This window comes from Solea senegalensis, linkage group LG3 (genome assembly GCF_019176455.1).
Source record: "Solea senegalensis isolate Sse05_10M linkage group LG3, IFAPA_SoseM_1, whole genome shotgun sequence".
NCBI classification, from domain to species: Eukaryota; Metazoa; Chordata; class Actinopteri; order Pleuronectiformes; family Soleidae; genus Solea; species Solea senegalensis.
In genome coordinates, this window is record NC_058023.1 from 26,538,228 (window position 1) to 26,555,215 (window position 16,988).

Consider the following 16,988-nt stretch of genomic DNA (forward strand, 5'->3'; position numbering starts at 1 on the left):
AAAAATGTCATAGTTTAGTATGTCGTCCAAAATCACTCAAAAATGTCATAGTATAGTATGTCAGTCATCATCTTCCGCTTTATCCTCCACCAGAGGGTCGCGGGGGGTGCTGTGCCAATCTCAGCTACATCGGGCGATAGGCGGGGAGAACATGCAAACTCCATGCAGAAAGGCTCTTGTTCCAACCAGGGCTCAAACCTGGGTCTTCTAGCTGCAAGGCAAGAGCACTCACCACTACTCCACCATGTGGCCCCCCATAGTATAGTATGTCGTCCAAAATTAGCCAAAAATGTCGTAGTATCGTAGGTTGTCCAAAATCACCTAAGAAGGTCACAGTATAGTATAGTATTTGAGCACAATTTAAACAAAGCAGAGACTCACAAGATGTAGTTTTATTATTTAATTGTTTGTCTTCCCCAATTTCTTACAGTTCTTGCCTTTATTGAAGTGAAATTAAAGATTAGTCACTGCTGCATATTTTCAGCCTCTTCCTCACAGCACTGATGTTTATCTCAGCCTGCCTTTGGTCTTGCCTCTTCCTTTGGCACTGTGGAATCAGACAAAAAACATGTGTTGGCATGAAAAGATGCATTTAACAGATTTTTTGTGTAGAAGTATGGACGTTCAGGTGTACCACCAAAGATTAAGAGCTTTTCATTTCTTTTGGATCCTGGTGGCAATACAGAGGACAAAAATGGTCAAATAAAAAACTAATACTCTAGCATTATAACAATATGTCCACACTCCTCAACATTGTCATTGTTTACCAGAAACATTTTATTCCCATCTCAAAAAGTCATTGAATGTAAGATAAATACAGGCCCTTAAATAAAATGTCCAAAGTTTTAATTTATGACGTAGGTCACGGACAGTGAAGATTCTTGTCAAGAATAAAGGACTGATTACAAACACCAAAGAGTCATGCTGTTAGAAGAGGGAAAAAAACCCACATCACACAGCCTTACCTTTGATACACCGTCAATGTGGTCTTTTTAAACCTGGCTGTGCCTTTAGAATCTGATAAACCACAGTCTAATCATCTACTAACTCATGTAATATCTGATTTAAATGCTGCAGAAACAACGACCAGATGTCTTATTGTTTCCGTTTTACCTTAAACTATGATGGAGTAAACATTTCTGTCTGAATTCCAAGACTGAACAGATCAATTTACAGATTTCCTTTTGAAACGTTTTAACTAATAGTGATGAAAGAAAATAGCATGTGAGGGGTTGTCTTCTACAAGGACAGTATTCATTCACCTGTCCTTGTCATTCATCTGTCCTCATCACATCATCATTCACCTGTCCTCACATTCACCTGTCCTCATCACATCATCATTCACCTGTCCTCATCACATCATCATTCACCTGTCCTCATCGCAAAATAATGATTTAAAGCAAAGCTTTTGTCAGAATAAATGATTTAAAATCTTCGTGTTTTGTTTTTTGTTACCTCTGGTGGTGCTGAATTTGAGCCTGGAGCAAACTGATCTGTGGGAACAAACATGGAGGAGCAGCTAAAGACACCACACACCACACACACACACACGGACACCCACCGAGTCACCTGGTGACAGGTTCAGCAGGGCAGGACATTATATTTATTTACCTGACAGGTGGAGAATTTCATCAGCAGATGGTCTTCCTGAATGAGCCACTATTACATTTCTGAGAGATACTGTGGTGTTGTGGTTATTCCTGTATCATTAACAGGCCAAATATGACTTTACAGCTGTCACTGAGGGAATGGAAATCAAAGTATTGATTGGTTGCTTCAAATGGTGCACACTTTAATTTATATATACTGGCTGTAGCTGCACTAAGATATAGGTGTGGACTTTTTTTTCCTCAGCATCAAAGTAGTTTTACCTCGCGTCACTGCAGCCTGGGGTCGTCTCTCTCTGCACTGACCAGGTCTGGATTTCTGACCCTCCTGCACACACGCACGCACACACGGCAAATCTACACAAGCAAGAGGCTCACAGTCCTCATTAAGCCTTACTTACAACTTCTGGTGCTCAGTGATTCGGGTCTGGAGCAAATTGATCTGAAATTCAGGCCACATTCATTTTAGACAGTTGCCCTGAGGACAGCCTTGCATAGATGCATTTAAGGATTTACTTTTTCTGTAACTAAGAGTAGGTGAAGGATACTGTGTTCAGGTCTTCAGATGTAGTATACACTATTTCTCAATCACATCTAGAAAATACAAGAAACCTGTATGCAGTATTAAAATAAACTAGCGGCCCGCGGGCCACATATGGTCCCCCAATCGATTACATGCGGCCCAACACTTAATATCATGTTATAATGAAAACATGGCCCGCAACCTCCTCGAGGCACAGCTGCCAGTGAGGTGATGGAATACAGACAGGATATAATCCTAAAAATGATTGCTAACAATATTTTTTATAATAGTAATAATACGACATTTGGTTGCATTACATTCAACATTAAATAACATATAATATATGGTGTTTTAATTACAGTCCACGTTATTATTCACTTCATTTTAAATTGTTTCTGATTTTGCGATTAAAAGATTCATTGCGCATATATGTTTTACTTATGAAATTACATCATCCCATATCAAACCAATCACTTTTATTTTGAAATAATGTGAAATATCACCATGAATATCTTTATTGTGATATCATGATGGAATATTGTATAATAATATCCTTTTTTTTCCTCTAGTCCGGCCCCTCATTGACTAGACTATACTCTCATTGGCCCCCATCATTTGAAAGTGTCAAGTATTTATTGTGACCCACTCTTACACTTTAACCTAACACAACACTGGCTCTCTTAAAAGTGGAGTGGAAACCTATTTAAGGTTGGTAAAACCAGTGTTTTTGCTACTATTTCAGGTGGACAAATATCTGCTATATACACACAAACACTCCCAAAGTCAATGTTTTCAATGAAACCATTGTCACAAAAGTGGATTTATTCTTCCCCAGATGTATCAGTAAGATAAAATGATATTGACGTGTAACTTCATAAAACACTTACATCATATTTCTGTCTCTTCAGTATCTCCATAAGCTCAAACTTCTCTGACTCCAGTGTCATCAGCCACTGCCACAGCTCACTGGCCTTGTCCCTTTAAAACACAACCCAGGAGGAGATCAGGAAACTCAAACAAAGACACGGCAAGTGTGTCTCTTCATTTCACTCACTTCACTTTGTCCTCGGTGAGATGATCAACGATGAGTGGCTTCCTCCTCTCGGCCAAGATCTTCCTCTTCTTCTCTCTCTCCGTCTGCTTCTTCGCTCCCTTCTTGCCATCGTGCTGGACACGGAGAGCACAGGATATTAAAATTCGTGTCCAAACACAACACTATATTTTTTACCATAACATAATATAGTCGATTTATTCTGTACAAACATGACCAGAATAGGAAAATCCTCCGGGGTGGAGGTAACTAATCAAAACCTTTAAACTCAGAAGTAAAGTAAATTCCTTGACACTTTATTATAATATTTTTTATAATTAATCCTCATATTTTCTACCTTCTTGTACATAATGTCTTATTGTATATCTACATATTTGTCTATGAACATAAATCCGTGACTGACCCTCTGCTGGGTGGTGCCATACTGCTGCGTTATGTTGGTAAGAGCCTTCTTCTTCTTGGCGTCCTCGTCCTGCTTCTTGCGCGCCTCCTCCAGCTCCTTCCGCTCCTTTTCTTCCTGCAGAACAGATTGTACAACACAATCAGGAGAAAGAAGAAACACCTGTTCACCCTTGAAAGACTGAGGTGACCTTTACAAGAGCTGCAAATAAATCCGTTTCCCCCGTGACAATAGGATTAATATTGATTTCTCCGACATTTTTCTTTTTTTCTTCTATTCGCCTCTTGTGGGCACTGGAAACAAGCAACTTAATACAAAACGGACATTATCAGCTCTCAAGCTGACAGTGAAGCTGTTTCCATACTTATCTGGCTGCTGAATACTATGAAAGTCTGGGGATTTAAGAAAAATATGAAGAGATAATGTAAGTGGAGGGTTCAGTGTGTCACAAATCACATGTTTATTACCTAACCAGTCAGAAACTAGAAAGACAGCCTGGTAATGATTAGTTTCAGCAATGCTATAATGACCATAATACTATAATTATTTATTAGAACACTTTATTCCAACACATCCAAAAAATGCCGCAAATATGTATGTAGTTTTAAAATAATTTAATAAACTGCTCCTACAGGTTAAAGTGACAATGATTAAAATCTAATTTAGCATGTAAAATGCACAACTACAGTATTTTTCTTAATTTTAAGTTGTAAATACACTATTTTAACATGCTGTAAACTGCCAGATATTGAAAGTTATTCAGGAAAAATGGGCAAAGGCATTTAGTCACAAAACATTTTCTGGGCCTAAGCAAAAAAGAGAAGTCCACGCCTACATTTCAAGGCTTAGGTGTTACTTGAACAATAACATGTGGAACCCTAATTAATATTCTTGGTAAACATCTATTACTATTTATTCATGACAAGTTTGCTAAGACCAACTTTCAGTCACATCATTTTAATCCATCATCACATAATCTGACAGACATAAAAACAACAAAGAGTACTGTGTTCTTAATTAATTCACCAAAATATTGAAATTCACTCAAAGAAACCAAAAACAAGTTGAGCTGAAGGACACAAAAATGTTCTGTGTAGCAAAGAGTAACTTGGTAATAACAAAAGAAAAGTGACTCAAATGCAGGAAATGACTCAGGTTTCTCTGCAGTACTTGACTTTAATGCAGGTTCTCAGTAAATGAAGGAGCAGGTGAAGCAAAGAAAACACAAAGGAGAAACGCTGGAGCACTTTCTGAAAAAAAAACAGAAACTGGCAGGGGAACAAAGGGGAACACTGAAGACTCGAGGCGGACATAACGAGACACAGGTGAAAACGAGTAGGAACAGGTGTGCGTAATTAGGGAAAACACATGGGCAGGAAGTTCATCAAGACAAGACACAAACGGGGAAGAAAAGCTTCAAATTAAAACAGGAAGTATATTATTAAGCGCTATCGAAATACAGACTATTAACAACTCTCCTTATGATTTGATTTGGTAGTTGCGAGCAACAGAGAGAGTTGCTAGGAAATATAAATAAAGTTCTGATTTTTGTAACAAAGTATTTGTACTTTGTTACATTACAACACCGAGTATCTGTCGCCTCCTGCAGCCACATGAGACTGCTCGCACATGTCCAACTCCCTGATTGTATTTCTGAAACTAGGTGGAACTGCAGGGCGCCAGTCATTTATTTGTTGTTTACGCCGTCAAGCCTTGAAATGGATGCGATGACTGGCAATTACTCACAGCAACACGAGCCTGCCTCTCTTTCTCCAGCTCAGTACGGATCCTCTGCTGGTCGGCCCTCTCAGCACGACGTTTCTCCTTCACACACAGAAGCACAAACACACGCGCCCACACACACACTCAGAAACACAGTGTAATTGTTGGATGGTGCATCACTCCAGCGGTCTGACGCTTCTTCTGGAAGACTTACGATCCTGTTAACAAGAGCGATGAGCTCCTGCTCGTCCTTCTTCCTCTGAATGAAATGGGCCTCGATGAGTGACTGCAGCTCAGTCAGATCCTTCTCCTGACGCTTCTTCTGGATGTCCTGCAGACACACAGCCGCAGGTTTAACGTGATGTAGAGGAGGAACTCCACTCATGACATCAAGTCATAAATCTTAAATCAGGACCTTTCAGCTCAATTTACATACACATATACACACACACACACACATATATACATGCATACACATATATACACACACACATTAAAAAACAAACTATATATAGTTATTATAGTTATATTTATTGTGCAAAAGTCAATTTACAGTGTCCAATTAACCTAATCATCAATTTTGCGTGTGTCATTATAGCGTTGCTAAAACAACACACCTAATGGTGGTCTTAGACCTTTGCACAGTAATGTATGTGTGTGTTGCTTAAGAAGATATTTGAATATTTTAAAGGTAAACCCGATCCCCTTTCCTTTTTTCCCCTTATCTGTGCACTATAAACAGTTTCACTTAAAGCCAGAAAAGGGGGAAACGACCAGCCGGCCTATTTCATAAAAGTAAAAAAGACAGTCTCTGATACACCTTGTTTGTTTTGTTGCTCAAAAAACTGTACTAAAATAATAAGTAAAACATATTAGATTATATTAAATAATGTATGAAATAAAAAATTCATCACAAATAAAATTAAATGTTCCTCACATCAAAGTCGACTTTTTCTCCCTCTGGCATCTTTGGCACACTGATAGATTGAGAAAACGACCTAAAATAAAACAGAACTGGGTTAAAACATGAAGAACTTCACACCAGTTTGTCATGAACATTGTTTAAAAATAAAATGATAACAGACTTACTTTGGTTTGGGTTTGAAATCCTCTATTGCAGAATAAAGAGGAGACAATCACAGTTTAGGTTTCACTTCATCTTGTCTTCTTTCTTTTTTATAGAATTCCAAATAAAAAATGGCGTTGCTCACTGGGCCTGAATCTGTGATCTACTCTGAGTGAACGATTATTCATCACTGACCTTCTGCAGTGGAACGACAGAAATCAAACTCTTTTTACGATGTACTGCGTCAGTGAATAATTACTTACTCAATTGTACCGAATTGAACTGTACAATATGGTTTTTTTCTCTCTCTCTGTCCTATTCTGTTCTAAATCTATTATTTCCTGTCTGTAACCATTTCACGCATGAGGTCCAGTCCAGCTGTCAAATAATGAACAGCATGTGGAACAGAATCAGTGTCCTGGAATTCACAGTGTCCTACAGTGTGAGAGAGGGAATCTTCGTGGTGTCCTGAAGGATGTTTTTGAAATAAATCAGAGCCTTTTATGTGGAAGAGTTTGGTTTTGTCCCTCAACTCAATAATGATTATTAACTGTAATCACAAGGCCTCCCCGCAGCTCATCGTACCTTCATCTGGGGCCAGAGTCTCTGTGGCAGAACACATAAAGAATGTGTTATTGTGCTATTTTGCGGGCCGAATACAAATGTATTCATTTTTATTATTTTCAAATTTCACTCGGAGCAGAAATCGGCTTTATATATTCTGATGTGAAAAGGTTTCCTGGCTGTCGGAGGCAAGAAATGGAAAGTCTAAACTGTTTCTGTATGTCTTATCAGACCGGGTTTACTGTGGAGGTATATAATTCAAAGCCATGAAAGCTCTAGCTTCAATTTTTGGAGGCAGTCTTCATAAAAAAAAAAGTATATTATCAGACTAGGCCCTAAAGCACGAAGGGGAAAAAATAAGATAGCTGGGTATTTACTTACACAAGGCATGAATTCATCCATAACAGGGAATTGAAACAAATAAAGTGTACTATTACTTTTTTCCATAAATATAAGCTCTAACGTCGTCTTTCCCAAAACTAAATGATTATAAAACGTAGAAGTTTATTCACACTATAGGCATGCTGGTGTGTTACCTTCTTCTGCAGGTGCTTTGAGAAGGAAACATGAGGAGACAGTTGATCAGTGACAGAGATCGTGAATACAGACGACACCAAAGCAGGTATCTGTGGTTGATTCTTTTATGACAGGAAATGACTGACAATAACGAAAAAAAAAAGTCCTCACCTTCAGTATTCGCAGGAGGTTCTGAAGTGGTGTGAATAAATAACAATAAAAAAATATAATTACATGCGACAATGAGAGAAACAGACTATGCAGCGGGATTAACGTGAATCAAAATGAGCTGTCTGTTACCTTCTTCTGCAGGCTCTGTGAGAGGGAGATGTGAGCAGACAGTGATCAATGTAAGAACAAATTCAGACTCATCCATTAAAAACTGCAGGCAGGAAGTTGCCAAGAGAAAAACAAACTAATTCCAGTGAAAACATTATAATTAGATGCAAAGACAAACGGGATATGCAGTGATTGGATTAACGTGAACGAGAAGATGGAGAGATTTACAGAATATTCAAATACACATTTACATGATCTTCTATAATGTCTTATTGTACATCTTATTTATTTACATGATTATTTTGCTTTTATCTACTAAAGTACACATTTGAAAAGAGAGACGACGTTACCTTCTTCTGCAGCTTCTGTGAGAGGGAGATGTGAGTCGATCGTGAATTATGATCCGTGGGAGAAACAGACGACAGCTCATCAGTAAGTTTTTACATCACACACAATAATGGTCCAGTCAAAAAGTTAAAGAAAAACAACACGGCAGCAGGTGGCTGTGGTTGATTATTTTATAATATGATATGACAACAGAAAAAGTATTTACCTTCAGGTTCAGGAGGTTCTGATGTTGTATAAGATAAAGATTCAATTAGTAAATAACAATAATAATAATAATAAAAAACAAGATCACTGACAGACCTCTGAAAAGCTTTGTTACCCATTTTAGGGACCTGACATGTTTACATTGTGATCCACTGGATCCAGAAAACTCTCTGGATCTGAATAGAACTTAAAGCGTTAATAACTTTTAACACATTTTACATTTTGCAGGACAAAATTCATCCTGATCTGTTAAAATGTCGCTGAGATTTACACATCTGAACATGTTAAATTTAAACTGTGGCCAAATATGTAATCTGGACCATACCAAGTCTTGCCTATTATAAAAGATATGCATTTCCTGAAAATGTGACCATTGGGTAGATTCTTCCCAATGTTTAATAGGAACACACTCGAGTGTTGATCACCTGCCCATCCCCCCAAAAGAAACCCAGATTGCAAATATAATTAGATGCAACTATACGACAAACAGCGGGATACACATGAATGAGAAGATGGAGAGATTTAAATAATTATACATGTTTGAAAGGAGAGACTGTTGTTGTATGTGTTACCTTCATCTGCAGCGTCTGTGAGAGGGAGCCGTGAGCAGACAGTCGATCATGAATAATGATCAATGGAGGAAACAGACAACAGCTCGTCAGTTATAGATGAAGAATAATGGTGCAGTCAAAACATTGGTGCAGAAAACAATTAAAAACACTATAGCAGTTTGAACCAGGTACTGTATCTGTCCACTAACTTGGGGAAATTAGCTTTAATAAGGTGATGAAGACATCATTCTAAAGTGTGAGCATTTATAAATCAAAAATATGCCCTACACTGACTCCCTGTAACATTTAGGTCCTCCTCCTTGTATACAAAGCACTACATGGGCTAGGACCAAGCTACATTGCTACTACCCTTAGATATCAGGGAAGCCAGCTCACTAAATATTTTTAAAAGAAGACTTAATACTTATCTTTTTACTTAGCCTTCAACTAGCCAATTTCCTCCTATTTTTAGTGTATTTCTAAGTTGAAACAAGGTTTTAACATCTTGACTCTATCCTTTTCCCATTTTATTCCACCCTGTATTTTACAGTTTTATTTGCATCTTGTGTGTTTTATCTAGCTAAACCAGGGTTTTTTACTTTTGACTTTTCCTTGTCATTCCACCCTGTGTTGTGTTTCATTGTTGTATTTGTGTTTTAAATTGTATTTTCCTTTGATTTTGAAACACTTTGACCTGCAATCCTTGTATGAAAGTGCCATAATAATAAAGTGTATAATTATTATCACCACTATTACTGTATCTGTACAGTGCCTGGTTATTATTTTCAAATTTTCTAATGGAACAGGACAACAGAAAAGGTCCTTACCTTCAGGAGGTTCTGTAGTGGTGTGAAAAATAAAAATTCAGTTAGTAAATAAAGATTTAAAAGCAACAGTGAGACCTCAGCAGTACATGCAACAGGATTAACATGAATGAGATGAAGAGGTTTGAAAGATTAGTAGTAAGTTTTTTCTCTCCTTGCAATTTTGCAACTTTGTCTGAGCATGTCCCAGTTTCCACAGAGAGGGAAAATCTCATTTTGCAATGAATTAATTCACTGCTAACTCAGCAGGCAGCTCGGTGGCAGCCAGACACTGCAGTGATTAGTGAAATCCTAAATATAACTCTGATGTAGGTAAATGAATAGTGCCGAAGCAATGTTTGCACACCAGGCAGAAGGAGTGGTGTAAACTGTCACATGGCAAAAAAAAAGAAAAGAAAATTACCTTCTACTTTAGGTGTCATTTCTTCTGTAGAACAAGAACAAAACACAGACTTATTAAACCAAAACCTGTCATTGTTGGCCCGAAACATGACAAAAGACGACACACCTCGCCAATGTGGAACACACAAAGGCATTATTCACGGACAAAAACAATTCATACAAACCTTCCCCTTTTCCCAGCGTCGCCATGACTGAGCGAGAAAAATATGGATTAGTGGATCAGTGAGATTCTGGCAAACAGCTTGAGGCTGGGATTCGGTCAAACTCCGAACACTGTGATTTTAGTCTCTCAGGATTCACCGAAACCCCACTGTTGCTGTCTGACATTCATTCTGCACAAAGCTCGAGCAGCGAGTGATTTCTGATGACAAACTGAGCCTGTGAGCCGTTTTTGTATGAAAGGCAAAAATCCCAACATGCAACAAGAACAATGGGGGGGAAAACATGTAATTTTTTGTTTTTTGTGTGTTTTTTGTCTGTCTTGTTAAGTTAGTGTCAGTCAGTGCAAATGAAAGAAGTATCAATAGATCATGGCAGTATTGAAAACACCATCAAAACTACTCGTTCTGTAGTAAAACAGTCGTCTGGTTTACAACCCAGTGAGCGGCGTATGATTATGAGGCAGGAAAAGAGACAAAAAAATACAGCCTGCTAGAATTTGTATTCCTAGTATTACATTGTTTTGGTGAAATATGGGACTGTTGATGTTGCCGCATCTGAACAACAAATTCTTTCTGTCAAAGTTAAGAGAGAAAATACCAGCTATTTGTGGACATTTGCAGATCATATTAAACCATGTCTCTATTGCAAGTGACAAAGAGCCGACGTGCAAGCTAAATGGAACTCAGCCGCCGTTAACTCGATCATTTTCACCTGTGCTTTGTCACACTGTGACCTGTCAAAATGGCTGCCAAGACGCTCCATTTAGACCTTTTTATGATAATAGAAACATGCGAGGAGACTTCTCATGACATTGGAAATGGAAATAGCCACCAGATATATCTGAAATGACCTGGGATTAACATGAGGACACAATATGTCATCTTTACACTATAAAACAGATGAGCCATAAGGTAGAATATGGTGATTTGGGAAACCAGTGGGAGGAAACCAGAGAACCCAGAGGAAACCCGCACACACACACGTACACACGGGGTGAACATAGCAAACGCCATGTAGAAAGGCCCTTGTTTCGACCAGACTGCGAACCTGGATCTACTTGCTGCAAAGGCAAGATATATAAGTTGATACAATTGTTGTATGTCTGCTCCTGGTCTCTCTCTTCTATCTCGACCTCACCTCCTCCCTCTTGTCTCTGTCCACCTTTTTCCTTTCACCCCAACCTGACTAGGCAGATGGGTGCACATCTTTGAGTCATCGACTGTTAAAAGGGAGTTTTTTTTCCCTCCACTGATGCCTATAGTGCTTGTTCATTCGCTAATATATTGTCTCTGCACAGAGCCTTGAGATAATGTATGTTGTGATTTGGCGCTATACATATAAAACTGAATTGAATCTGTAGCACAACCCTGCTTGTTTGATATTTGTTTATCTCTTTAGTGCTCTTATTCTTATAGTTCTTATCTTTTTGTATTACCATCTATGGTCTGTATATATATAGCACTTTTCTTGATGACCACGCAAAGCTTGGTGTGGTCTACACTACATTTTTTGCCATACAACCATACTTTCACACAGCACATCACATCATACCCATACTGCCGTCAGGAGCAACGTGGTGTTAAGTGTCTTGCGGAGCTGGGAATTGAACCCACAACCTTCAAAGACAACTCTCTCAACACTGAGCTACCGTCACCTATCACATGCATCGCCATCTACTGAACGTCATGGGTGCAAAAAAGCGATGTGAAGTTAAACTTAACTTGACAGCCACTTTAGAAAACCGTCATGCAATGTTCATCAGGACATTAAACCGCACAGATGTACAACTGCTAAAAATGGGATTGAGCCTTGCTTTGCCTCAAAAGTGACATTTATAGTACATGAGTCGACCTCTCAGCATTGACAAATGAAGTGCGTTAATATTCCGACAGAAAACACATCCAGCTGTCACACTGTGGCTTTCATCGCTGACAGCACACACTGTAAGAACAGCACGCGCGCACACACACACACACAGAAAGCCGTGCACAAGTCCTTACCTTCCTCTTGAAAGGTTTCTACCTCTGAATAGACATAATCAGGTCAGCTACATCTACCAGTGGAAGCTTGGAAGTGACGTTTTTTTGAAAACAGTAAATGCTTTAAAGCCATTACTTACCCACCTCCCTGAAAAGAAAAGAAATAAAGATATTAAACCTGTGCACCAGTAAGTGAAAATAAGCTTGCGTGTATTTTAAATACTTACTGCATCACTGCCTCGATGTCTTCTTCAGACATTGTGGATTAATGACCTAAATTAAGAAGGAACACAACAGACCATCAAATCAAAACCTCTGAATACAAGAGACACTCGAATGAATTCTGTTGTTATTTGAGTTAGTGGCAGAATTGTATTATCTTTGTGAGACTAGTAAAAAGACTCTCTTTTTTGTTTTTAAATAATTAGCACCCACATTCAATTTTATATTATACTTGATGTGATTTGTATTGTTGTTTGGCAGCTGCATATTTCCCTCTTTATCTTATCAACTGTTATGAGTTCTTGATTTATTTCCCTTGGACAGATGGTTTTTATCACCCGTCTCCTCTTTTATATCATTTGTGCAAAAAGCCAAATAAAAACCTACATGAAAAAAAAAAAAGGGTGGGGAAAAAAAAACCTTGGCTACATGACGGTGCATAGAATTTGAGAATATTCGACCATGGGCAAAACGAAGCAGAAGCCCAGGGCTTTAAACAGCTCCAGGCCTAATCCTCAGCCATTTCCTCTTGGCACTGATCAAGGCTGCAGGAGTCTGCACAGCACTCAAACGGCCAGGATCGCACCACTTCTTCAGAGACGTTCTGACGCAAACTCAAGCTGCGCGCCAGCTTTGATATGCACACTCGGAAACAATTTTCCAGGTGCTCGAAAAACTTCAAAGAGACTCGGTGCACTCGAGGTATGTCATAACAAGTGGGCTTTAGTCTGGTGTTCACGCAAACGCAACATCTTTTATCCTCAGTCTCACAAAAATGTTGCGTTTGTACGCGACACGACCGACATTTCCGTCGTCAGTTGGAGCCATTATTCTCACGTTAATGATGTCGTAGGTGAACTCTTGGACTTGGACGTTGAAAGAAGTGGCGGGAAAGAGTTGCATGATGGGAAATGTAGGACACAGCTTTAAGAGTTAAATGTGTAGCAAGGATTAAAAGGTGCTGCTGTTTGGAAAGGTATTTTTAAATAGACGAGATAACACATTTTAATTTGCATCGAGAAAGATTTATATTATTATTTGTGTTACCGAGTATCCATTTATTTATTAATTTATGATCAGTTTAACTTGGTTCTTTTCTGTGTTTTTGTTTGGTCGTTGTCTGTGTATTTCAAGTTGTTTAGTCAAATTATTATGATAGTTATTTGAAAGAAGTGGCAAAAGAGGGTCAAAACACTTTTTGAGTTGCATGATGGGAAATGTAGGAGTTAAATGTGTAGTTTAAGGATTAAAAGTCAAGATATTGCAAGCGCTGCTGTTTGGAAAATTAATTCATTTTTTTTAATGCTGGATATTTGTTAGTGGATTGACAGGGACAAGATATCACATTTTAATCTGTAGTGATAAAGATTTATATTATAGTATCCATTTATGTATTGATTTATGTTCAGTTTAAATTGGTGTTTTTGTTTGATGCATTTGTCTGTGTGATGAAGTTGTTCATTAAAAAAATTGTAGTATTATCAGTAATAGCCCTAATGAATGGATTAAAGGATAAACGTATAATATAAATAAGGGAGAAGGCATGGGACTTGATAGGTGTAGACTTCTTCCCACTCCTTTTGAACACTCAATAATAAGGTTTGCAAATCAAATAAACTTTCAAATCACATCAAAGATGCTTTAGCTTGGCTTTCCTTCATGCCTCTGTGTGAGTCATTGATCTTACATTATAACTCTTCTGTTCTTCTTATTCGTAATTGCTAAAAAATTCCTTTTTTCCTCAATTAATCTGTCCTCCAGTTTTAGTAAAGTAAATATAAATACAGACTAGTCAGTCAGACCTTTAAAAAACAACAACAACAACGGAGTCTATCGAGGTCAAGGTCAAGGTGACAGGAATAGTTTTAATGAGGCTGCACTTGAGTTGTGTTGCCACTGGGTTCCTTACATGTGAGGGCATGACTGTGCACTACAGTCCCTCAGACCATGTGCTTGTAAATCGGCAGATCATAAAAGCCGGTGTCAGTGGGGCAGAGCGGTGGGGGAGAGCTGGGGCTCTATTTATAAAAAAAATAAATATATATATATAATAGAGTGTGCTTTTGAACAGGTGTTGAGTTACTCCTCTAGACAATGGCTTTGGCTCACCTCGACGTACTCACAGTAAATCTGTGCGCCGCATGGGACCGAGTTATTTTTGTCAGCTGCTGGTTGGGGAATATAGATATATCTATATATACGTGTATATTGTAATGATATGTCATATGTCACATATTCGTCCTCACAGAGGCATGTTTTATTTATAAAAAGCAATATATCTGATATGTTGATTGAATGGGTGACGCTGGGATATGAGATCCACTTCCAAAATCTTTCTCCGCCAGTCATTTCAAAAGCAGCAGCTGCACATTCAGTCTTCACACACCATATTTCACGCCGTCCCTGTATATGGTTACTGCACAAAAGTCCTGCCACTGGCAAAAATTCTGTTACATCTCTTCTCAAATTCAAACACTGCGGTGCATAGGGTTGTTACTCGTTTCATCAGATCAAGGCAGCCGACGTCAGAAGAGAAATGTGAAGGAGAAGGAGGCTGAGAAGGAGAAAGACAAATACCATCTGGCTGAGGGAAAGCACTGACTGGAAAACCCAAAAAGAATCCACAGTGTATGTGGGCTGTCATGGCTGGCGTATTAAATGTGTATTTGCTTTAATGCATGTGGTCAGTCCACCGTCTGGCTGAAACGGTGGAATAACACACAGTCTGACAGTGGCAGGAATGTTGCGGCTGCTGCTTTCAGCATTAGGCGGCATTAAGTCAAAACCCAAAGCATGTTACAAACACGACATTCTCGGCGCACAGCTTAGCACCTTCTTCACCAGTGTGCACTGCTGGGATCAAGGACAAGCCGTCATAAAAAAAAATCTTTGGAGTCGACTAAAGCCAATTCAATTCAATTCAATTCAATTCAATTCAGCATTTGTATGAGGAACAGCTCCTCATTAGATCATGCTGAGGGGTTTGTGGATTTATCAGAACGGCTCACTTGAGCTTTTGTCAGATTTATCCAGATTTATTTGACATGTTTTGATTAAAAAAAACAACAGCAAAAAACTTCAAATACGATGCAAAGGATGACACTCATGATCTTACCTCCTGAATGTCCCAGAGGAAAGAATGATCAGCAACTTCAGGTCTTATCTTCACACATCCACACAGAGACAAGTTTAATCATCCACCCCACCTAAAAGCATACTTAATACACCCCTATGTGTCATGTGACCACATATCTTTTCCACCAGTGGGTAGGGTTGTCAGTTCTATTGTTGGGGTCAGAAAGAAAGATGAGTTATACCTGGAGTGGAATGCTGCCTTCAAGAGTTGTCCCTCATCATCTGTTTCTCTCCAGGCCTGAAATTGGAAATACAGTTTAACTTGTTCCACATCAAATGGGTTTTTTGGTCCGAGAATACGATTGATCTCGAAAAGTTATTTTGCAGTTGTACAAACTACAACCTACAAAAAAAGGGCTGCTCTGTGCTTACGAATTGAGAATTGGCATTTGGCATGCAAGTTATATACATTTATGAAGGACCTATCCCATCCACCTACCACCACCATACATACTGCTTATTACACTGCCTGTCATAAAAACGAGAAAACATAACATTTGTAGCTCTCTCTCTCTCTCTATATATATATACATATATATATACATACATATATATATGTATATATATACATATGTATATATATATATATATACATATATATATATATATATATATATACATATATATATGTATGTATATGTGTGTGTGTCCCAGTGTGAAAGAAGCACTATAGTATATACAGTATACATATACTGTAATATCTACATATATTACAGTACAACTGTCAACTTATTTGTTTATTTTCAAGTTGACAAGACACTTTTTGGCTATAGTGATTTGAATCGTACTTTCTTGTGGGAGTGCTCTGTATGTGGATAATAATAATAATTAAAATGATGATTAATATCTTCAATTGCTGGGAAAAAGCCAACTATATGTGTTAAAGGAATAGAGTGGAGAAATATCTACGCGATTCAGACTTGAAAGTAGAACGCTAGTTGTGCACTTTTCTCTTTCCCAAAATGTGAAACAGTGTCCGCCATCTTTGCTAACTGTTAAGCTAACAGGCTCTTGCTCTGCAGAGTAAACTGAGAACGACAATGGCAGAATGTAGTTTTCAAACTGACATGGCTGCGAGGGAAAAGCACCTGCCTTTCGGTGAAAACGAGGAGCCGGCTGGTGGCGGCGTGCACCGGCTGCTGCCGAGGGAAAAGTCCTGCCTCTCGGTGAGGATAGGGAAGTGAAGCCGGCCGGCGGCAGGCGCGGCAACGGCTGTATCGCTAAGATGAGCAAGGGGGAGATTAATATGAGCTAAATGTTAAATAAATCACAAAATGATTGGAAACAACAGTGTTTTTGTTTTATTGTTTAACTAACAACACTTTGCATGTATGCTGTTTCTTAAAAGCTACGCGAGATGTGTTTAAAGGCCTTAAGATGAACTAATTGGTTCTGTAGTCAATGTGGTTATATATGGACACTTAACAGTGCTG

At 38.6% G+C, this 16,988-nt stretch overlaps 1 protein-coding gene across 5 annotated transcripts; it reads right to left on the reverse strand.

Moving 5' to 3' along the window:
• Positions 1–385: 385 nt before the first annotated feature.
• tnnt2e (troponin T2e, cardiac) lies at positions 386–15,613 on the reverse strand. 5 transcript variants are annotated; one of them, XM_044020455.1, is made up of 23 exons: positions 15,536–15,613; positions 12,426–12,471; positions 12,339–12,346; positions 12,220–12,243; positions 10,222–10,248; positions 10,059–10,082; positions 9,659–9,670; positions 8,853–8,867; positions 8,282–8,299; positions 8,079–8,093; positions 7,750–7,764; positions 7,621–7,641; positions 7,470–7,484; positions 6,955–6,975; positions 6,393–6,414; positions 6,241–6,301; positions 5,518–5,634; positions 5,328–5,405; positions 3,585–3,698; positions 3,185–3,297; positions 3,018–3,108; positions 2,009–2,049; positions 386–547 (listed from the first exon to the last, which is right to left on the reverse strand). In XM_044020455.1, exons 2-23 carry the CDS (start codon positions 12,455–12,457, stop codon positions 508–510), a joined length of 924 nt encoding a protein of 307 aa, XP_043876390.1. In that variant the 5' UTR covers positions 12,458–12,471; positions 15,536–15,613; the 3' UTR covers positions 386–507. The 5 variants fall into 5 exon arrangements, with proteins under 5 accessions (XP_043876390.1, XP_043876389.1, XP_043876393.1 ...); XM_044020454.1 differs by lacking the exon at positions 2,009–2,049; XM_044020458.1 differs by lacking the exons at positions 2,009–2,049; positions 10,222–10,248.
• Positions 15,614–16,988: the final 1,375 nt, after the last annotated feature.